Source organism: Dinoponera quadriceps, unplaced genomic scaffold (assembly GCF_001313825.1).
Source record: "Dinoponera quadriceps isolate SergipeBrazil2010 unplaced genomic scaffold, ASM131382v1 scaffold4585, whole genome shotgun sequence".
NCBI lineage: Eukaryota > Metazoa > Arthropoda > Insecta > Hymenoptera > Formicidae > Dinoponera > Dinoponera quadriceps.
The window spans coordinates 1,050,128-1,068,992 of record NW_014559030.1 but is presented as its reverse complement, the minus strand read 5'-3'; the positions used below and the strand labels follow the sequence as shown (position 1 = coordinate 1,068,992).

The window sequence follows — 18,865 nt, the reverse complement described above, 5'->3', positions numbered from 1 at the left end:
TAAATAACATCGAACCTCATTAGTCGTTTGAACATTTTGACATTTTATCTATCATTTTCTTTATTAAATGATCGATGAAAAGTCATAAAATCTCAGAATCTTATCGTTTACATAAAAAGTAGAATATTGTTCTAAAAAATAAAAACGGTCAGAAATGATCACTCAGTACTTCTCGTATTAAGACGCAAAAATCCGTCGTGTTATATTTTTATGTAGAATTTCTTTTGGCGTTTCACATCCATTCGGATAAGATCATATAGAAAGACTGAAAGCACAGATATATGTAGATTCATTCGCGTTGAAAGCAAGCTCTTTACGTTCTTTATCTAGAATAATACAGTGTATCTTTTGCTCTTTGTATATTGCTCCAAAAATTATTTAAATTATTTTATGATTATTTTTAGTTCAGTATATTTCATATACTCTTGAGATTGAATGGCAATATAATAGAGGGAAACGATTACATATGGCGAAATGAAATTTCCTCGGCCATGCGTATACAAATACTTGGCGCTCCTCAACTAGCGCCGGTTACGATCTCGTCTTCGACACCCAAAACAGTCGGGAGATCTATTTACGTGTTTCATAAAAATCTACATAGAAAGATTGCCAGTCTCAACTCTCAGATAAAGCGCTCTGTAATATCAACAAAGAAAGCGTGAATATACATACCCGTATGCGCATTGGGAATATTGAAATGCGCGTCACACCGCAGAGAAGTGAGACTGAAAAAGCTAATAATCATCGTGACCTTTCTTCGATTTTATATCTCGAATGAGATAAAACGAAACGACGGTAAAAGCCGCTAATACGAAAATACGCCGACCGATGCGTGCCGCAGGGTCGCGCTAAGTCCTACGTCCCGGCCGGCCGAGTATGTCCTCCGGATTCTTTACGGCTCGCGCACCACCACGTCTCGCTGTGCACGTACGTGTATAAGTGGGCAGTATCCGCGCGTAACGAAGAACCTTGCAAAATGAGAGGAACGGCGAAACACGATCGGGTGAAGAAGATAAGGACGGCTACTGCGCGGCTCTGCTTCGCTCTCCGCGGACTTCCCAGAAAGAGAGGGCCCCCGGAGATGGACACTCGCCATCTTATCTAGCGGAGATAGGCCGTGGCCCAGCTACCATATCTGATGAGACGCGATGGATGGGACAGCGTGACACTAAAGTACGAGACAAAAGTGTCCTGCACGTCGAGCTGCCCTTCGCCACCCCCTTCGGCGCGCGCGCGTACGCACACCTGTAATAAGAACTCTTTCATCTGAGAGAGAGAGAGAGTACGCGACGTGGCTGCACCGTGACAAGAAACTTTTACTATCCCTTGGCCAATTCGCCAAGTCGCTGGTTTCGTCGATGACGAGCTCGCTCACGAGGTGTTCGTTGATTTAATGCAGTGATGAACTGCATTCCGCGCGGATGGATGGAATTTCCATCACGATGGAAATCGTGTATGAGTTATTTGTAGAAATATGCTGAATTAGAAGTAAATCTTCGTAACTCCGGGAAATCCACGGAGTGAAAGGAATTAGGTATTTTTGATACCACCAGGCACATTTGTTTCAGCCGAACTAGTGCTGCGCTGGAACTTCGTTTCTTTTCCCTTCAACGTTAAATTATATACTTGTTCCACTCGAAAGGCTGAAAGCGTGCAATCCAGTTCGGCTAAAACAAACAAACCTACTTAGAAGATCGAGTTGTTATGACGATTATCGAGATAAGAATTCGAATTTTTCACAAAGTTCTACGTGACTTTCGGCAATTCCGGAATCTTCAAGATCCGAACTTTCATTGATGTCATTGATGTCAGACGAAGTTATCGAGACGACTAATTTTTATGTATACATTTCTTCTTGATAATCCTGAATTGGCCACGATCATGCAAGAAGGATCCAATCTACATAGAGTACCGCTTTCGAGAAGACTGAGGATAAAAATTTGATACATGATTTAAAAAGTATCAATAACACTGAGGTTCTTCATAATCGTTCAAGAAGTAATAAAAAAACGTAATTAGTAAAAAATGGCACAACTAGTAGAAAATAAAAAACTGTTTCTTAATTAATTAATTATAGGCGCCCATATGAGGCTTGGATTTTTCTGTTTTATGTAGGAAAACGTGTACCATTTGTGAGTTTTATGTAGGAAGATGTGACCATTGGTAACAAAATCTCAAAAATCATAATCTTTCTCGCGTAATTACGACCAGTTACGCGCTTGTGTATCCATGGTGCGCGCTTCAACGGACACGGAGAGATCGCAAAATGCCTCGCGCAACGTACACTGACATCGCCAAAGTGGCGGAGGGATCGATACGTGTGCCGGCATCGCGCACAAATTCGGTATCGCGTCGCTTTCCATTTTGGTGTCGTGCCGCCGAGCATGACAACGTTAGATCGCGCGACGACGACAGTGTCGATAACAAATAAAATAACCGGCAGCGTCCAATTTAGTAAATGTTCAACACTTCCGGCGGCGCTCAGGCATGGATAAAAACTAGTTTCATCAACAAATGACATGTTTATATGCTTTCTTCGGTGTCGATCGGCGGAACTTCGAAAGCAAAGTCGTTCTGGTGCAGTGGGTCTCGGCGTGACGCACGACGACCCCCTTTAGAGGCGCCAGCCTGCTAGAGGAAGAGCAGGAACAAGGCGACGACGAAGGAGAAAGGGGAGGAACGCGAGAGGAAAGAGACGAAGCAGGGGGGGAAACAAGTGGTGGAGGAAGAAGAAGAAGGGAAGAAGAAGGAAGGCGTTCCGACGAAACGGAGCGCGGTGTCGGACCCAGATAAGATCTCCGAAACGGGGATCAGTAATATTTTACAAAGTCATCGAAGTTGCTCGCTAACTTCGGCATAAATTACAATCTCTGTCTCTCTCTCTCTCTCTCTCCCTCTTCTCGCTTNTTTCTTCCCCCCCCCCCCCCTCCCCCCGCCGGGCTCGCCGCTCATCCCCTTCGTGAAATGCTCGGCTATGGGAACATGAGGATGCGTTCGCGGACCCACCTCTCTTCGGCGAGTGTTAAACAAACACTTACTCGTCGCTAATAACATAGAACACACGTTCGCCTCGCGGAGAGCCAATAAATCCGCTTATCTAACGAACGCGCACGGCCGCACCGCTATGGGAATGTAACAGTAATGACGCGAGACGTGTCTCGAATTAATCACCGCGATCTGCCGCCGCAGGAAACGCAGCGAGAAGGGTCGTTAAACGTCAATGTAATCTCGAGATAACACCTCTCTCGTCAAAATCCACGCGCGTGGACGTCGCTTAATTGGACAATCACGTGTATCACGGCGCGAGTTGTGTGTGTGTGTGTGTATGTGAGAAGGATTTGTAAAATTAAATTATGAAGCGGCTCACAAATTAAAAGAGTGATTTGATTTCTCCAGACTGAGATGTCCGATCGGTCAGTTCAATACCCGGCGGCATATTAAATTATCGCGTCAAATATATATCATGATTACAATAATTAACGACAAAGGTATTTCCTTATCGTCTGCCTGGAAGTAAAGCGAAGAGACGCATCAACAGCGTACTGTTGGACATCGGCTCGATAATTCCACGACGATGCACGTAGCGAGTGTCGTGTACGTCTGTCGCGTCGAGGAGACGGCCCAAAGATCGGGAAGAAAGTTACGCGCGATTTCGTAAGTTCGCCGTAAAAGTTGTACGAAAACGTAATAGTGACCAGTAAGAGTGCGGCCGAGTGCGAAGCTGTCGGCTGTTTACCCACGAGATTAGCGTCTGCGACAAGGCACAATGTCGCCGTTTATTATTTCCGACAGCGACCAAACCGATCGCCATCGCTCACTCACGACGGCCGTTACTTAACATTTTGTCGTGAAAAAAAAAAGTGGAGAGAAAAAATAATATGAAAAAGAGAGGACGAGAGTGGACGCGAGAAGGACGCGAGAGGCACACGTGACACGAATACGTCGCCCGTGCGATGAAGTTCGCGAGGATCCTGCTCATAAATCATAACGTGAAAAAATGTTCGCGGCTAATCCTGCATGGTATGCTAGCGAAAACGTCATATATGGCAGCCATGAATAATGACCGGCCGTAATGTCGGGCGAATCGATTCTTCGCCGTACGTCCTCGGGACGTAACGCGAGGAAACGCTCGATGATGGTTCCTAAAATCACACAAGCGATTCGGATCGTATGACGAACTCGCCGTCCTCATTCGCGCGGCCGGCGCTTTTCCCGGTAAGGCAGGTAAAGGCTATGAGAAATGAGAGGGCCTAGGGAAAAGGTATCCTGCATTCCTAAGGTTATCATAACGGAATTAATCAGACGAGTCGGCGGAATGTCCGGCTGTGACCGAGGCAACGCCGTGGAAATTCTGACGAATGTCGCCGAGAGCGAAAAGTTTCGTTAAACTTCGAGATAGAAAACAGATAGCGTATACATCTTTATAAATTGTCTTCTATACTCATTGAGAGACTAGCGTTGATCGAAGGTAAATTATTGTTATCTCGAGCATTATCGCGTGTAATGATTCCGTAAATAATTTTTATATTACAAATTTTATATTTTGCAGTATCAATTTTCCTGGTGCCACGCGAAATATACATTCGAGGCTAACGCTGATTTTGAAATTGTAAATACAGCGAGAGAACGAATCTTCCGAAATCTTTCCTTCCGCGTGCACCGTTATGAGGGTGGATTCCTCTCGGAAATTTTAGGCGAATTTGAAACACAAAATGATCAAGCCCCCCATTCATCTTGGCCCCGAAGCACGGTGGCTCGTATCTTCGCTACGACGAGGGTGGATGGCTCGAGTGTAACTGAGAAGTTAACGCGATAACGATCTCAATGCTTGGGATTTCTGAGGGTTAAAATACAGATATCACCCACGACGAGACGCTATCTATTTTCGAGCGATGCCTATCCGAGGAAGAAAGAGAGAGAGAGAGAGAGAACCCCGGACACGAATTAATATTCTACCACCGTGCAGAAATCACCCACATTGTCGCGACAGTTCTGAAAGAAAAAAGGAGAAGCAGCGGTCAGTCGAGATGTGCGGTCGAATTCCATATTCGAAGTCCCTCACGGGGAAACGATTAAATAAAAGGGGAACTCGATGGCTATCTGCCCCATTGTTCAGTCGACTTTGTAATGTATATATATAACAGACATTTACACATCCTTGTCGAAGAGTGAATATCACTCATCGCTTAAGAGAGATTTGCTCGATCTTTCTTTTGCTTTTCGTAACGGTATATTGCTGGGATGCAAAACGAAGAGCGCAGAAAACATTTCGAACGCGATAAAGATATAAAAAAGGGTTCGCTGTTCTTCTAACAATTACACGGAACGAAAGATTCGGTAACAATTACCAAGATTTGGTGGATATGTTTCAAACAAATGTTGATAACTATTACTAAATCTTTCTTTCAGTGCAACAGATCTTTTATTAAATGAAAAAAGACCACTGATAAGCGGATCGTGAGCTACGTAAAGGAACATAAAATAAAACGTACTTATATATAATTATAACGCCGCAGTTATACGCGATTAGTTCATTATTCTTCATTGTTAATTTTATTCTTATCTTTGCTCCCGTCTGGTTTTTAAGCGAAAGTGAAAAGAAGCGCCTTAAAGCGACCTTCAAGCATTACCTTGAGAAGCATTTATTCCGACATGAAATTTCGAAATTCAGGGAGCGGAATTTATATGAAGCATCTTCTCAATTAATTTGCGTAATTTCCCACCACCGCAGAGAAGATAATAACAGTAAAGCTCCGTGGAAGGGATGCGTGTGCCGGGAGTACATGATCGACTGAAATCCGTCGGAACGTCGGCGTGGTTCCAATCAGAAAAGAACGAGAGGAGGATGGAAAGCCCACGGGGGTGAAGCGTCGGGGCGTATCACATTTCGTGTGAGCCGATATTTGTTACAGGTTCTTATAGATGATGAAGAAGCGTTCCGCGCGGCGTTCCGAGCCAGCCCCGAGAATGGGTGCTGGCATTGGGCTTTTGAGGGCCCTATTAACGAGAGGCCCCCCGCGGCCTCCTCCACCGCCGCCGTTGCAGCGGGCCCAATCAGCCATGAGTCCAATTCGGGGCCCCGGCCTCGACTTGTTTTATGTAATGCCCGCGACGCCAGAATCAATTAGCCCTGGCACCCTCCTATTTTGCGTATGCATGCGCGTATATGCATAGCGGGCGATCCCGGCCGAAACTTATTTGCAACTGTCCCGCGAGCGAGCGAGAGCGCGCGGGAACGACAGGGTGGACGAGAAAAACCGGTTCCGGGGACGGCGAGAGAGTTAGGCGGAAATTAAATAGCTTGGGACAAACGGGGGATCAGAACGTTGTTGCTCGCCTCCGACCGTGCGGCGAATTAGGAACGCTAATTTTGCCGCTCGGATCCCGCTCGGGTTCCTGACACACGGAGACCGACCATCGTCGTAGGTCGTAGGTCGTGGTTGGGATAAGGGATAAAGGGTGGCGCGAAGTTCCACGAGACTTTCAACGGACAATCAAGCCCGCCATCGACGACGGAGCCCGTGTCACACCGATAGAAAGTTATCGTTATTTTCAGCGCCAAAGATATCTTTTTCTTATCTTAATCGTGAACATTGTCAGGAGAATCGTTTTTCTAATAAGTGTCACTTATGTGTCGATGATAATGACCTTACATGTTGCTACTACTTTAAAATATGTTTCACGCCGAAAATAACCAATTTCCCACTAGTGCGTACACTTGACAATATATAGAATATAAAAATACTATCGTTGGAACCGACAAATTTAAACATCTTGCAATTATCGGCGCGAAAATACTATCGTGTACTTAATATTATCACATACTTCAATCGCATAATCATGTTATCACGATAATTGATTGGCATATTTTCCACGATATGACACGAGGAGACGGTAACATCACACGAAAGAAAAAGAGAGAGAGATAAGCAAGACAAAGAGCCGACTGAGAAGAATCAAGGTTTACTTTTATGGAGAAAGTTGCCGAAAACCCCGCTATCAACGGCTACTATCGGCATCTCTCGGCATCTAACGCCATCAATTGCGGTATGCGTGTGTGTTGATCGATAATTGTTCAACGCTGATTAATATTCGAGTTATCGTCAGGCGTAATTGCCGTAAAAAATGACCCGTCTAATCGTACCCTCGGCACGAGATAACGAGAGTCACAACGGTGTGAGATTATGTTATAAGCGGAGAGAAAGAGATTTCGACGAGAGTACGCGTATCGGGAGAAGACATGGCCGGATAGCCAAGCGGCCCGGTCAATTAGGCGGACTATCGTTACGTGTTTTAATGAGATCTCGACGCGGAGTCAAAGGTATATAAAAGTGTTTTATGCCCTGTGAAACCTTGTGCGCCGTCAATTAGGAGAGAGAGACTACGCGCTGCGCCGCCCATAATCAGCATATGCAACGTGGCGTATGCGCGGCCCTTAAGCCCCGATAACCAGGAAGCGAACGACCCCCCCCCCCCTCCTTCCCACCTATCCGACTTATTATTTTGGTAGTAAAAATGCCGACGCGCGGCTGTTAGGCGCCGAACGTTTTCGTATTTATGCGAGGTGTCCTTTTCGGCGGATCGTCGAACGATCATCAGTGTAATAAACGCGAATCGAAGGGAGAAGGGCCGATCTAGTGAACCGATGGTCGCCGTGGAGTCGCGTGATAAGATCATTTCGCGGACGATCTCGAGTTGCGATATCACCGGATTCACGAAGGGCGATACTCCACTCCGTAATCGGATTTCGAAATGCAACGTCGAAAAAAGTTTTTCTCATTTTTTTCGGTTTCTTTCTGCAAAAAAATTAAAAAAGCGGATTTTTAATTATAAGAAATTGAATTAATGTCAATGATCATCAGTTCGAATATTTTCTATAGTAAACGTTCTTCACACTCTCATCTAGTCGTTAATAAAATATTTTTATTTTTCGAAGATATTCTCAAGATGATGATAATTATTGCTTCACCCTATATAGTGAAGGATTTTGTTTATTGTCGTTTCCAATGGTTGTTTAAAAATAAAAGAACGCGCAAATAAAGACAAAAGGAAAAATATTTCAGTTCATGCGATTCAACAGAGACTAGCCGAAGACTCACGACTCAGAAACAATATTTCTGTTAATGGAAAAATTCTGTTGCTTAAAAAATCGGTTAAAATAACTGAGAACAATCGATTAAATAGAAACCTCCTGCAGGGATCTTGCCGTACTTACCGACTCACCTACAAACTGTACTAACCGATTTTTTGTCTGGTTCCCGAATAACAGAAAATCAAATGCACGAATCGAGTAGTTTTTCCCATGTGCACGGGAAAGAATTAATCCCAAATCAATGAGAGATATTCTCATATACAAACAAGAAGGATAGAAAATTTCCTAGAAAATGTTTTGTCTTGATTTGATTGAATCTGTATTGATGCGAGTATTACTTGCACTCAATTGAAAGTTAAACATCCTCTAAGAGTATCATAAGTATTATAATATTCTTATATATATATATATGTGAGAATATCTATCGCTGATTCAAGACTACTTCTTTTCTCTGTACGTACACGAAACACATGGTCAACACGTGAGCCTTGGGCCAACTCGACCCTCTACGTTTCTCAGCCGGGTGCAACTAGATTAGACGAGGAGAATCAGCGACGACTGGCATGAACGATGCAGCCGGTCGCGTGTGCCTGCTGAAGAAGGAGCGCGCATACATCAAGCTTGTTTATATCTATCGGAGGGGGCTCATCGTGCACAACAATACGGCAATTTGGCCGCGGCCGATACGAGATCTCTTCTCCCGGCGGATGTTGCTTTCCCATTCCTACCGTTACACACCGCGACCGGCGGGAGTGAACGCGGCTCTCTGCCCCCGCTGCTCCGCCGCCTCTCTTTTCCACCGGTTCCCCGACGTCGCATCGATTTAACGGAGGACCCGTGCCACGATCCCACGAGCGTACGTGGCGTGGTGTTCACGCACCTACACACACACACACACACGTACCTGCATACGTAGCGCCGACGCGTGTACCTGCCGCGTCGTCCATTTCGGGAATCCGACGCGATCTTATCTACCACCACGGTGCAGCCGCCACGACCCCCGCGAAGAGAACCTTTGATTTAGTACAGACTGGAGGAGGAGGAGGATGAGAATGGAGAACCGGGCGATGAGGGGGAGCGGAGAACGGGAAAGCGGCGGGATCGTTTCGGCGGCTGCGGCTGATGAAAGCGAGTTCCGCGCGCGATACGCTCTTACAGCCGTTCTATAATAGCGTAAAGTACGCAGTAAGACGTAAGCGGTAAGCTAACTGACCAATTGGATTGTTACAATACAAGAATGATCGAATGTGGTTGGTTAATTAGTTCACTGCTTACGTCTTACCGTATACTTTACGGCTATCATGGACGGTCCTTTTAAGGTCTTCACAGTGGAAAAACATAAAGCAGTAAGGAAACTGACCAACCAATCAGTATATTTCTTTAGGTTTACGTATTACAAAAGACGATGGGAATGATGATAAGTTTAAGTCTTAAGCAGAGGTAACTAGAATTTCAAACAATTTAATTTCTAGTTATTTCTGCTTAAGAGGCCAAACTTATCGTCACTTCTATCGTCTCTTGAAATACGTAAACCTAAAGAAATATACCGTTTGGTTGGTCAACTTCCTTAGACCTGTTCTGCAATACGAGGAAAATCCTTTCTCGGAGAATTAATTCTCTCATTGGACCGTCGGCTGCTTCCCGACATATGACTCTGATATACGGCGTATTGTAGAACAGACCTTAAGTCTTACTACTTACAGCAATCCGTGTGTGAAGGCTTTAGCTGATAGCTCGCCCCCCGAATGCAACCCGAGCAAATCTAAATGAATTCATTGAATGAATAATTAACTCTACTTAGTTATGTATATTGTTTTACTTACATATGTTCTTTTATCTTTACATATATAATATTCTGCGTGTATATACGACATTCTACCCGTCATATTACAATTATGGTTTGAAAGGCTCGGAGAAAAACCGATTTTTTTCCTATTTTTCCACGGATTTCTTCGGTTTCTGTCTCAAGGATAGAAAATTTCTCTTCGGAAAAATTCACGTGTGTTCTATTGAAATTTGCCACTTTTTGCCGTAAAGAAGATGAGGAATCGGAAAAACCGCAGAAAAAACAGGTTTTTCCCGAGTCTTCAAAACTATAATCACAATTACCAATGATTTCAGTACGCGAGAAGTACATCGTATCCGCGTTGTTTTCAGTCGGCTGGGGGGGGGGGGAGGGGCGGAGATATACATATATATATCCGTATAATTTTTCCAAGTGAAGAAAGAATCTCGCGTATTTTTGTATTTTATGTATGTTTGTTGTATTTTGTGCTAGAAAAGTAGCACAATGTAAAAATCGTTAACTCGGCTACTTTCATCAAATTCGCTTTGCATAACCTCACATTGCGACGCTCATGTGAGAAACTTGGACTTTCCGCTAAAAGCCAAAGGACGCTCAAAAACGCGTGGAATAAGTCAAATCGGTAAACTGTACTTACGAAAAGCTACAAAATTACTCACGTCTTTGAGGGGAACTTTGAACGCCAAGATTTGAGTGCCTTTGATCACATCACCGACTGGTTTGTACTCCAACCACCTATGAGCATACGAGGACTATAATTATGAAGCTGAGGAGGATAAGAGCAAGAAGTAAATAAGGTGTGACGTAAATAAGGCAGGCAGACCTGATATCTCGCGAAGATGAGCGATAATTCCGCGAGAAACGACAAGATTGAGACGGATGACAAACGGTTATGGAAGATTCGCGACGCGTAACTAACTGAGTTGTTGAACTGCGATTTAAATTTCGAAAATTCGGCAAATTGAGGCCCCTCGCGCCATCTGTGAGGAATGACAGGAATGACGCGTTCGAGAGATGCACGCTCGATCGGTCAGCTGTCCGAGCTGTATAGCGTCCCCGATGCTTTCGTAATTGACGAAATTTCACTACTACTTTCGATCGGAACGTCGGACCGATTTAAGTTACGTCTTGATTCCCGAATAAAGAAACGCACACGGGTGTCTTATTGGCCGGATCGCCGTTGCACGCGTCTCAAACGGCAAATCCGCACGACATAACCTCTCTAACAATGTGACTGTGCGCTTACGAACGCGCGCGCAAGCAATTCTAACTACTGTGAAACACTCGACGATCTTCACCTAGTAACAAACAAAGAGCTGCTCACCTGTCCGGCACCGAATTCGTCATATTTGCCGCTCACTCACAAATCTTCCCGCGAAAGCAACGGCATTACACCGAAACGCAATACCACTATCATCGCACAATACATACACGCAGCAATAGCAGGAGTGGGAGCAGCAGCGGCAGCAGTAAACGCACACCGCGCGGCGCAGTACAATCGATCGATCTCTCGATTTTCGGGCGCGTAATATCGGCGGCATATTGAAACTAGGCTGACGATCCGAACTTTCCTGACTCGTTAAAATGATATATCTACCTCCGAGAAATCGTGTAAATGAAAATAACGTAATGGATAATTGCATAAATTTTCGTGTAGGATCGATTTTAGGATCTCATGTAAAATGAGTCAGCCGTATCTATTCCAAACATTGGTGGAAATAATTTTGAGAAGAAACAAAGATTCTACTTGAAAGTTATCTTGGACCGTTTTCCTACTATTTTAACATTAAGTTGTGAATAAAAATGCGTGAAAATTAAAAAATAAAATTTTCTATTTACTTCTATTTATCTTTTTATCGCTATTTTATTGAAAATTAAATCTTACAAAAAGATTATCTAACACATACATTATGCGTGTCAAAAAGTGAAAATAGCGATATAATCACAAGAATAGCTCAGCACATCTGCTATTATGTGCATAAAATAATTTAATATTAAATAATATATACTATTGTATTAAATTTAATATTCTCAGTAATGAGAAGATTTAGCAACAATTCTTTTTATTAACTCGTTTTACATTGTCCTTCATCAGATACTACGTTCAACTTTAAGACTTCTGCTAATATTTTACCTTCCACGTCGAGGAGCACTTTAGGCTTCTTATACTAAAATAAAAGAATAAAGTGAAATAAACGTGTTATATAATCACAAAATGCGTAAAAAGAAACTTTTTCACACACCGTTATAATTAAAGTATTTAATTGATGTGTAAAGGTTATGTTATCCTGTTTTGGTTTTAATCCAATCCGTTGGAGATCTGGAACCTCTAATTTCTTGAAGTATTTCCTGTTGCTTGTACGCACAGTTATACTGCCATCCTCCTCTGCAGTAACAGAATATACATCTTTAGGATAACGTAGGTTCCTAATTCGCCATTCTAGAGACCGTTTTGTGATCCTTCTTACAACAATTGGCTGTAATAATATATATGCAATTGCATTTGTTATATTTTGTTTTCAATGAAAAAATAGATTTTTAGAGACAGATATAAATTATATTAGTGGAAGATAACATACCATATTTGAACTTTCTCTTATTTCGCAAGCTTCATCATCACCCTCTACAATTTCAGACTCTCCAACTTCAATAGACCAGCCAATTGCTTTTCCAAAATTATTTTTCTTCCTCCATGCTCTGCGTACTACTACGTTTGTATTCATATTATATTCTTCGACCAATTCTTGTTTATCTTGTAACATATAATGGACCTTCCTCTTGCCTGTGTAAAACATGATAAAATTAACAGGAATATTCTACATATTGAACGAAACAATAAATATTGCATGGGGTATTTTGTTAAAATTCTAATATTATTCTAATTCTATCATTCTTATTGTTTTTAATAAAAGAAACATATAAAAGTAATCTTTATTATAAAAAAATAATTTGAAAAAATATAATAGAAACATCAACTCGAGTGGAAAGATATTGTGAAATTAAACATGATGGCAATATTTAAATTACTTTATTCTGAACATAACATATAAAATAACATTACTATATAACATTACATAATAAGAAAAGTATTGATCATGATACATTCTCACGTTCAACTTGAATATCCTTACATGACAATTTACCAATCTATTATTGATCACATGTTTAGAGGTTAGAAACAATATGTCATGAACGCAAATATAAAATTGAAAATCGTACAAGTCGCAAATCTAACTGATAATAATTGTAAAACTTAATTCGAAGTTATTAATTATTTTTACCGTCCTGGATAATTGCATTTTTCTGCGCATTTTGAAGAGTTTTAAGCCAAGATTCAGGAGACATCATAAACAAACTTGAGTTTTCTAGTAACTGATGGTAACCGAGGAACTGAACACACGTTTCTCGGAAATATACAATCTGTCTGGCGCCATCTCGCGATGTCATGTGAAAATTTAGTACGTAATTCGAATCTTAGCCAGCAGAGTGCGTGTCTCGGCTAAATCGATTTGTAGTTTCTAATGAATGATTTATTAGCTACGTTCAGCAGAGAAAGCAGCTTTGCAACTGTTGTAAAATTCGTGAATATCGTTCCTATGTTAACTAAACTTGAGTTTTATGGACTTTGCTCTGATTCGTCAAATTACAATCCAATCGCAATCCTAATCCGTGGTGTGTAAAGCCCGTATCAGACTACAGATTGGGATTGAGATTGAATTAAAATTTGGCCAATCAGAGCAAGGTTCACTAAACTTGAGTCCATCCAATCTCAATCCTAATAGTTTCTGCCCACGGAACGCGGGAATGCTTGTCGCGCGCCAAAACATGACGCGGAGCCAATCAAACGTGTCGTTTTTCTTTAGAAGCTGTCAGTTTATCGGTTGTCATATTGTTTTTCGTCCTGTCATGTATGTAGGAACTATTATACTTCAATAACAGTATCAAACCGACACAATCAGGTAATCAACAATTAAAATAGATTTATTTTAGACATTAAGGTTAAGATTTATTAGCTTCAATGATATATATATTACACAAGATTAAAATTTCCGACCTGATCAAAAGAGATCAAGAGTTTAGGTTGCATATACGTGTCAATGCGTATATAATCGTATAATAAAATAGCTGCGCGCAAAGACAAGTATACACAACCATTTCAAGAATAAAGGTGACGAAAGATCTTGTAAAGTTCATAGACCGAATCATTCAATATAAAAAGTACTATTTTACGAGTGCTAGCTCTTAAAACTTGTGTATATAATATCGCTCTAAAATATAATTCTTGTATGAGATAGGAGAAAATAAAAGAATAATATTGCTTTCAATAGAAAGAAAAGCTCAGTGAACGCTTATTGATTATTATCAAGGTTCGGAGTATTCTTTTATATTCTCAATATATATCCAGGAGAATGTACTAATTAAGCTTAGTAATCGTTGAGCTCTCACTCAGCTATTTTCTCTGCTGAACGCAGGCATGCAAAGTTCAATACACAAATACACGTCAATTAAATTAAATCAAGGGAAATAACATCGAACCGATACGATACTTTTCCCAGAGGTTTTTATTCAGCTTTATTTATACAATATAGAAATTTAATGACAGAAGGAGATCTTGACTGCGATTGGACTTGCAAGCTTGTGCAAGTCCAAATTGTTTGTACAGTAGACGAACAGAGTTCTTATAAATTAGTCTTGTTTTTTTAGAAAGGTTTGCCGATAATGAGATCTCCGCTCGCTAAGTACAATACGTAAAAGGCATCCTACACCCAATAGTATGAATACAATCGCGTATGTAAATGTTAATAAGGAGCTGATTATTAATAATTGCCGACATAAACTGCGTTTTCATTCGTTTTTTTTTTTTTATAACATTATAACATATATTTTTATTATTACTCTTCGTGTATATGTATTTATATATACAAGTACATATACATAAATACATACATTTATCTTTTATTTATATATATATATATATATCATATATATATAATATATATAATATTTATAGAAAATTATACTAGCTACATTAATATATACATAAAAAGGCAAATGTGAAATACCTGAACATTTCTCATTTTTTTATTTTATAAAAATATGTGTTTTTATATTACGTTTGTTCGTATTTCAACGAATGCTATTCTTAATATTGTAGCATTACAGCTCGTCGCAGTAAATATATTCACATACTCTTATTTTCTATATATTATTATATCAGCGTACACGCATATTGATGATTATCTCAGTACACGTGTACGTTGATACATCATATTAATATATATTACAAGGTGTCGCTTGCGTGATTTATCTGAAAAACAGAATGAAATTTCAAAGTCCGTTTAAGCAGCACTCTACATGGAACACAAAACGGTTCGGAGATTAGTTACTGCAAGTTCGCTGTATCCCACCAAATGTCTCAAGCATTTGCCTTTTGTCTCGCTGCACCCTTACTTCTTCCTCAATTAAATGCAGTTACAATTTTGCATTATACATTCACGGCGCTACCGCTCTCAGAAGTATAAGCGCTTCATCGAAAAACGACACGTATTCTCTAAGATCATAACGCAACAAGGATTATTTAATAATACATATGCGCGTGCGTGTTTTCGTGTTCTCGCGTCGACACGCGCGCAACGTATTTAATTTACTCAGCATCTCGCTCGCCACGGCGAGCTATCAGAGTGTCATAATTTTGGTAATTAAGTATACTTCCTAGCAATAATTGCAATCGATCGATTGAAATCATTGGATAGGTACGTTTCAATGGAATCGTCACTCTTATATATATTTATATATATGAGAGCGATACANATATATATATATATATATATATATATATATTGTATTCATAGATAGAAACAATCACATCGAAACGCGATGAAAACCTTTCTCTCTCACAAATATAAAAAAAAAAAGAAAAAAAAAGTATAATGAACCTTGTAAATTTATAGCGTATCACTGCACGTGTATCGGAGTTACACGTTTTACGTATATGTACTTCAAGAAGTTAACAAGCGTATTTTACGTGTGAAGCAGGAAGAGTAGTATTGGAATAAGAGATTAATTTAGAATTGCTTCAATTGCGGTGACACAATAGTTCTCGTGCGTGGTTCAACGAATGTTTATGTCCGAGTCATTTATGTGTCGGTAAATTGAAAACTTTTATCAACGCTGCGGACAAGTAGCGATCGGTTTCGACAGTCGCAAAAAGAGCTAAAATCTTTCAATTACCTTCTTACAAGAAATATATAGTATGTATCGCTAATGTCAGTGTACGAACTCAAAATGTGCTTGAGATCGCTCCGTATAACTTGAAATTAATGAAATTTCCAGGAACTTTCAGTTTCATTCGGTTACATCAAGTTACTCGTAATTCCTTTTATCGGCCAGAGTCGAAGGAGACACATTACGAGCACAATCATTACTCAACTGCGTGATATAAAAAGAAATCTTCGATTATGAAAACGAAAGAGGGGTAGCGCGCACGGGGTGTGACAGCTCTTCGGAAGAAGTAAAAATTATATTGACACAAGTGATCTACAAGTATAACTGAAAACTGTAATATCACCTTGGAACAAGAAAAAAGAAGAAAGAAACCACCACTAGGATGCTGAAAATGCGATCCTACTTCTTTTTCTACTGAAGTCTCCAGATGTATTAAAAAATTTCGTTGCCGGGAATCACATATAGCAGCGATTCGTACGTGTACTATTATTCTCGAAGAATTTTCGTTGTTTATTTTCGGAGACACAGTGCAAGAGGCACGTGTCAAATGTCTAGTCATAAGTTCCGTCTGACAAGAATTATGCGTGATAAATCTGGTATGCGTACGATCCTTGCTTCCAGCCGGCGGCTGGACAAATATTCGTGAATGTAGCATGACGATTCCGAGTGTGTATCATTCGTAAATATATCGATGTATATTTTATTATACGCCCAACACTGTCGTTCCCGGCACCGTGTTCGCTTCCACTGCGCTCTGGACGCACTTGTTCCGTCCAAGAATGACATAAGTTCTTCGATAACCAATCATGTTGGTGTACGATCCTTCGACAGTTTCATTCCTTGTGCTCAGGATCGGGCTTAGTCTTCGGCTCCATCGAGGATTGCCGCGACTGATGGGGGTTCGACTGGTTTCTACGAACCAGCAGAATGTTTCCATCCACTGATTGTTGAAGACTGTACTCGTACGGGTGATACAGATTACCATCTGGATCTCGTAGGGACTGTAATGTAAATTATACATTATATATCGTTACGATCTTTCTCATTGTACACGTTACTTTTACCAAGGTTTCGTCCGAAAATAATCGCAAGATAAGATGTTTCAAAAACGAATACACCAACCTGGAAAATATGACGATACAGTTGGCTAAACTTGTCCTTCACCCGCTGTATCTCCAAGCGCATGCTATCACGATCGCGCACGAGCAACATCTTGCGATCTCGCATCCCCTTTACTTCGTCGGCTAGACTTAGGATTTGATCCAATTTGCGTTTGCGACAGTTCTGCGCGGCGACCTTATTCTTGCCGCGTCTTCTAATGTCGCGTATTAGGGATAATTGGGCCTCGCTAAGATCGTATTTACTGAGACGTTCGTTAAACTCGTCCATAGGAAGGTTGATGATGTCACTGACCGCGATTGGTACGTTCAATGCTCTCGCTCTCTTCTCATCTCTCGTCAGATGTTCGTCCGCTTCGCTCTTGCGAACTGCAATTTGCGTAAATTATCAACATCACACCTGACTTTATTCTCATCTCTTCGGAGGCATTATCAACGATAATTCTTGAAGAATGCTGCGTAGAAATTTACCTTTCTTGTCGCGCGAAATAGGACGCTGGAGAGATCCCGAACTTTCGGCGGGTAGGTGATAAGTATGATTATGATGAACATGTTCTATTGCAGATCGCCCTAAAATTGAGAAGAAAGATCAGATTTTTAATGTTTCTTGTTTAATCAGCTAACTTACTTATTTAGCCATTATTTAGACACTAGGAGAAGTGAGCGTTACTTTACCAGCTACACGGTAAACAATTTTGTATTAAATTTAACACATTTCACACGTCCCAAACAATCTACAAAAAAATGTTGCATTAATTTAACGCAAAGTGAATATGTTGAAAAGTAACACAAGTATTACGTCAAACACTAATACAAAATTAATATATTAATCGGCATTGAAAAAAAGTGTTATTTGAACACTTGAAAATATCATTTTAATATTTACACATATTGAATATCAACGCAAAACATATTGAGATAGGATAAACATAATATATTAAATTAATCCGCGCGGGTGGTGCGTATTAAAGAAAAATTTAACGCGAAAATTTTAACAAGGATCGATTTTAATATAAATACAAATATTTTTTACCGTGTAGTAGCGGCGTTAGACACAAATTTACCACCTCCAAAGCTGGACACCGACACGACGTTCATCGATTTCTACCGTAGAGAAGTTTCTCTTACCGGATTGATGACGGCTGAAGTCCACGCTACAACTATATTTCATTTCTGGCTGCGGGCCGGCTGCGCCCTCGATCGGTCCGGAATACGCGTTGCCCGGCGCACCCGCGCCAACCGTGTGGGTGTCGTATTCGTACTTCATCGGAGTGATTGGATGTGCGGTAGCACCCAGAGGTGAGCCTGGAAAAGCCGCAATTAAAATTCCCCGCATCGCGTTATCCCATCGGCATCACCGCAAGGGGATCGCGCGGCCGATATATATCGTCTCGAAATACTAACAAGTGTTCTGCTCTTGGAAATATCGCTTGGCGAACATTTGATGCTTCTTCTGTGCGACCGGCGCGACGGTCCGTTCCGTTTGACATCGCGGAGAACCGCCGGTATTCCTCCCGGATACCGAGTAGCTGCAGTCGTACGGCATGCGATATTTGCTGCAAATAACGTTTAAAGGTAAATCGTCAATAAGCGTCGCAGTGAGCAACGTGCGTGGAATTCTACACA

The 18,865-nt window shown here is 41.1% G+C and overlaps 2 protein-coding genes across 9 annotated transcripts in view; both read right to left on the bottom strand.

Moving 5' to 3' along the window:
• Window positions 1-10,555: 10,555 nt before the first annotated feature.
• Window positions 10,556-13,290, bottom strand: LOC106750120 (protein DPCD). 4 transcript variants are annotated; one of them, XM_014630223.1, is made up of 6 exons: window positions 13,178-13,290; window positions 12,476-12,678; window positions 12,140-12,373; window positions 12,031-12,064; window positions 11,221-11,493; window positions 10,556-10,631 (listed from the first exon to the last, which is right to left on the bottom strand). In XM_014630223.1, the coding sequence occupies exons 1-5, from the start codon at window positions 13,242-13,244 to the stop codon at window positions 11,240-11,242; spliced, it is 792 nt and encodes a 263-aa protein (XP_014485709.1). In that variant the 5' UTR covers window positions 13,245-13,290; the 3' UTR covers window positions 10,556-10,631; window positions 11,221-11,239. The 4 variants fall into 4 exon arrangements, with proteins under 4 accessions (XP_014485709.1, XP_014485712.1, XP_014485713.1 ...); XM_014630226.1 differs by lacking the exon at window positions 11,221-11,493 and having other exon boundaries at window positions 10,579-10,631; window positions 13,178-13,284; XM_014630227.1 differs by lacking the exon at window positions 10,556-10,631 and having other exon boundaries at window positions 11,461-11,489; window positions 13,178-13,284.
• Window positions 13,291-16,893: 3,603 nt separating this feature from the next.
• LOC106750139 (segmentation protein cap'n'collar) overlaps window positions 16,894-18,865 on the bottom strand; it is a 119,948-nt gene continuing 117,976 nt past the window's right edge. For 3 of the 5 annotated variants that reach the window (XM_014630251.1, XM_014630252.1, XM_014630253.1), the window contains exons 9-13: window positions 18,644-18,795; window positions 18,368-18,544; window positions 17,711-17,809; window positions 17,244-17,608; window positions 16,955-17,122 (exon numbers count right to left, since the gene is read on the bottom strand). In XM_014630251.1, coding sequence (XP_014485737.1) covers window positions 16,955-17,122; window positions 17,244-17,608; window positions 17,711-17,809; window positions 18,368-18,544; window positions 18,644-18,795 — 961 coding nt within the window. Of the gene's footprint in view, window positions 17,123-17,243; window positions 17,609-17,710; window positions 17,810-18,367; window positions 18,545-18,643; window positions 18,796-18,865 lie in introns of all 5 variants that reach the window. The other 2 variants (XM_014630250.1, XM_014630249.1) reach the window with 1 other exon arrangement.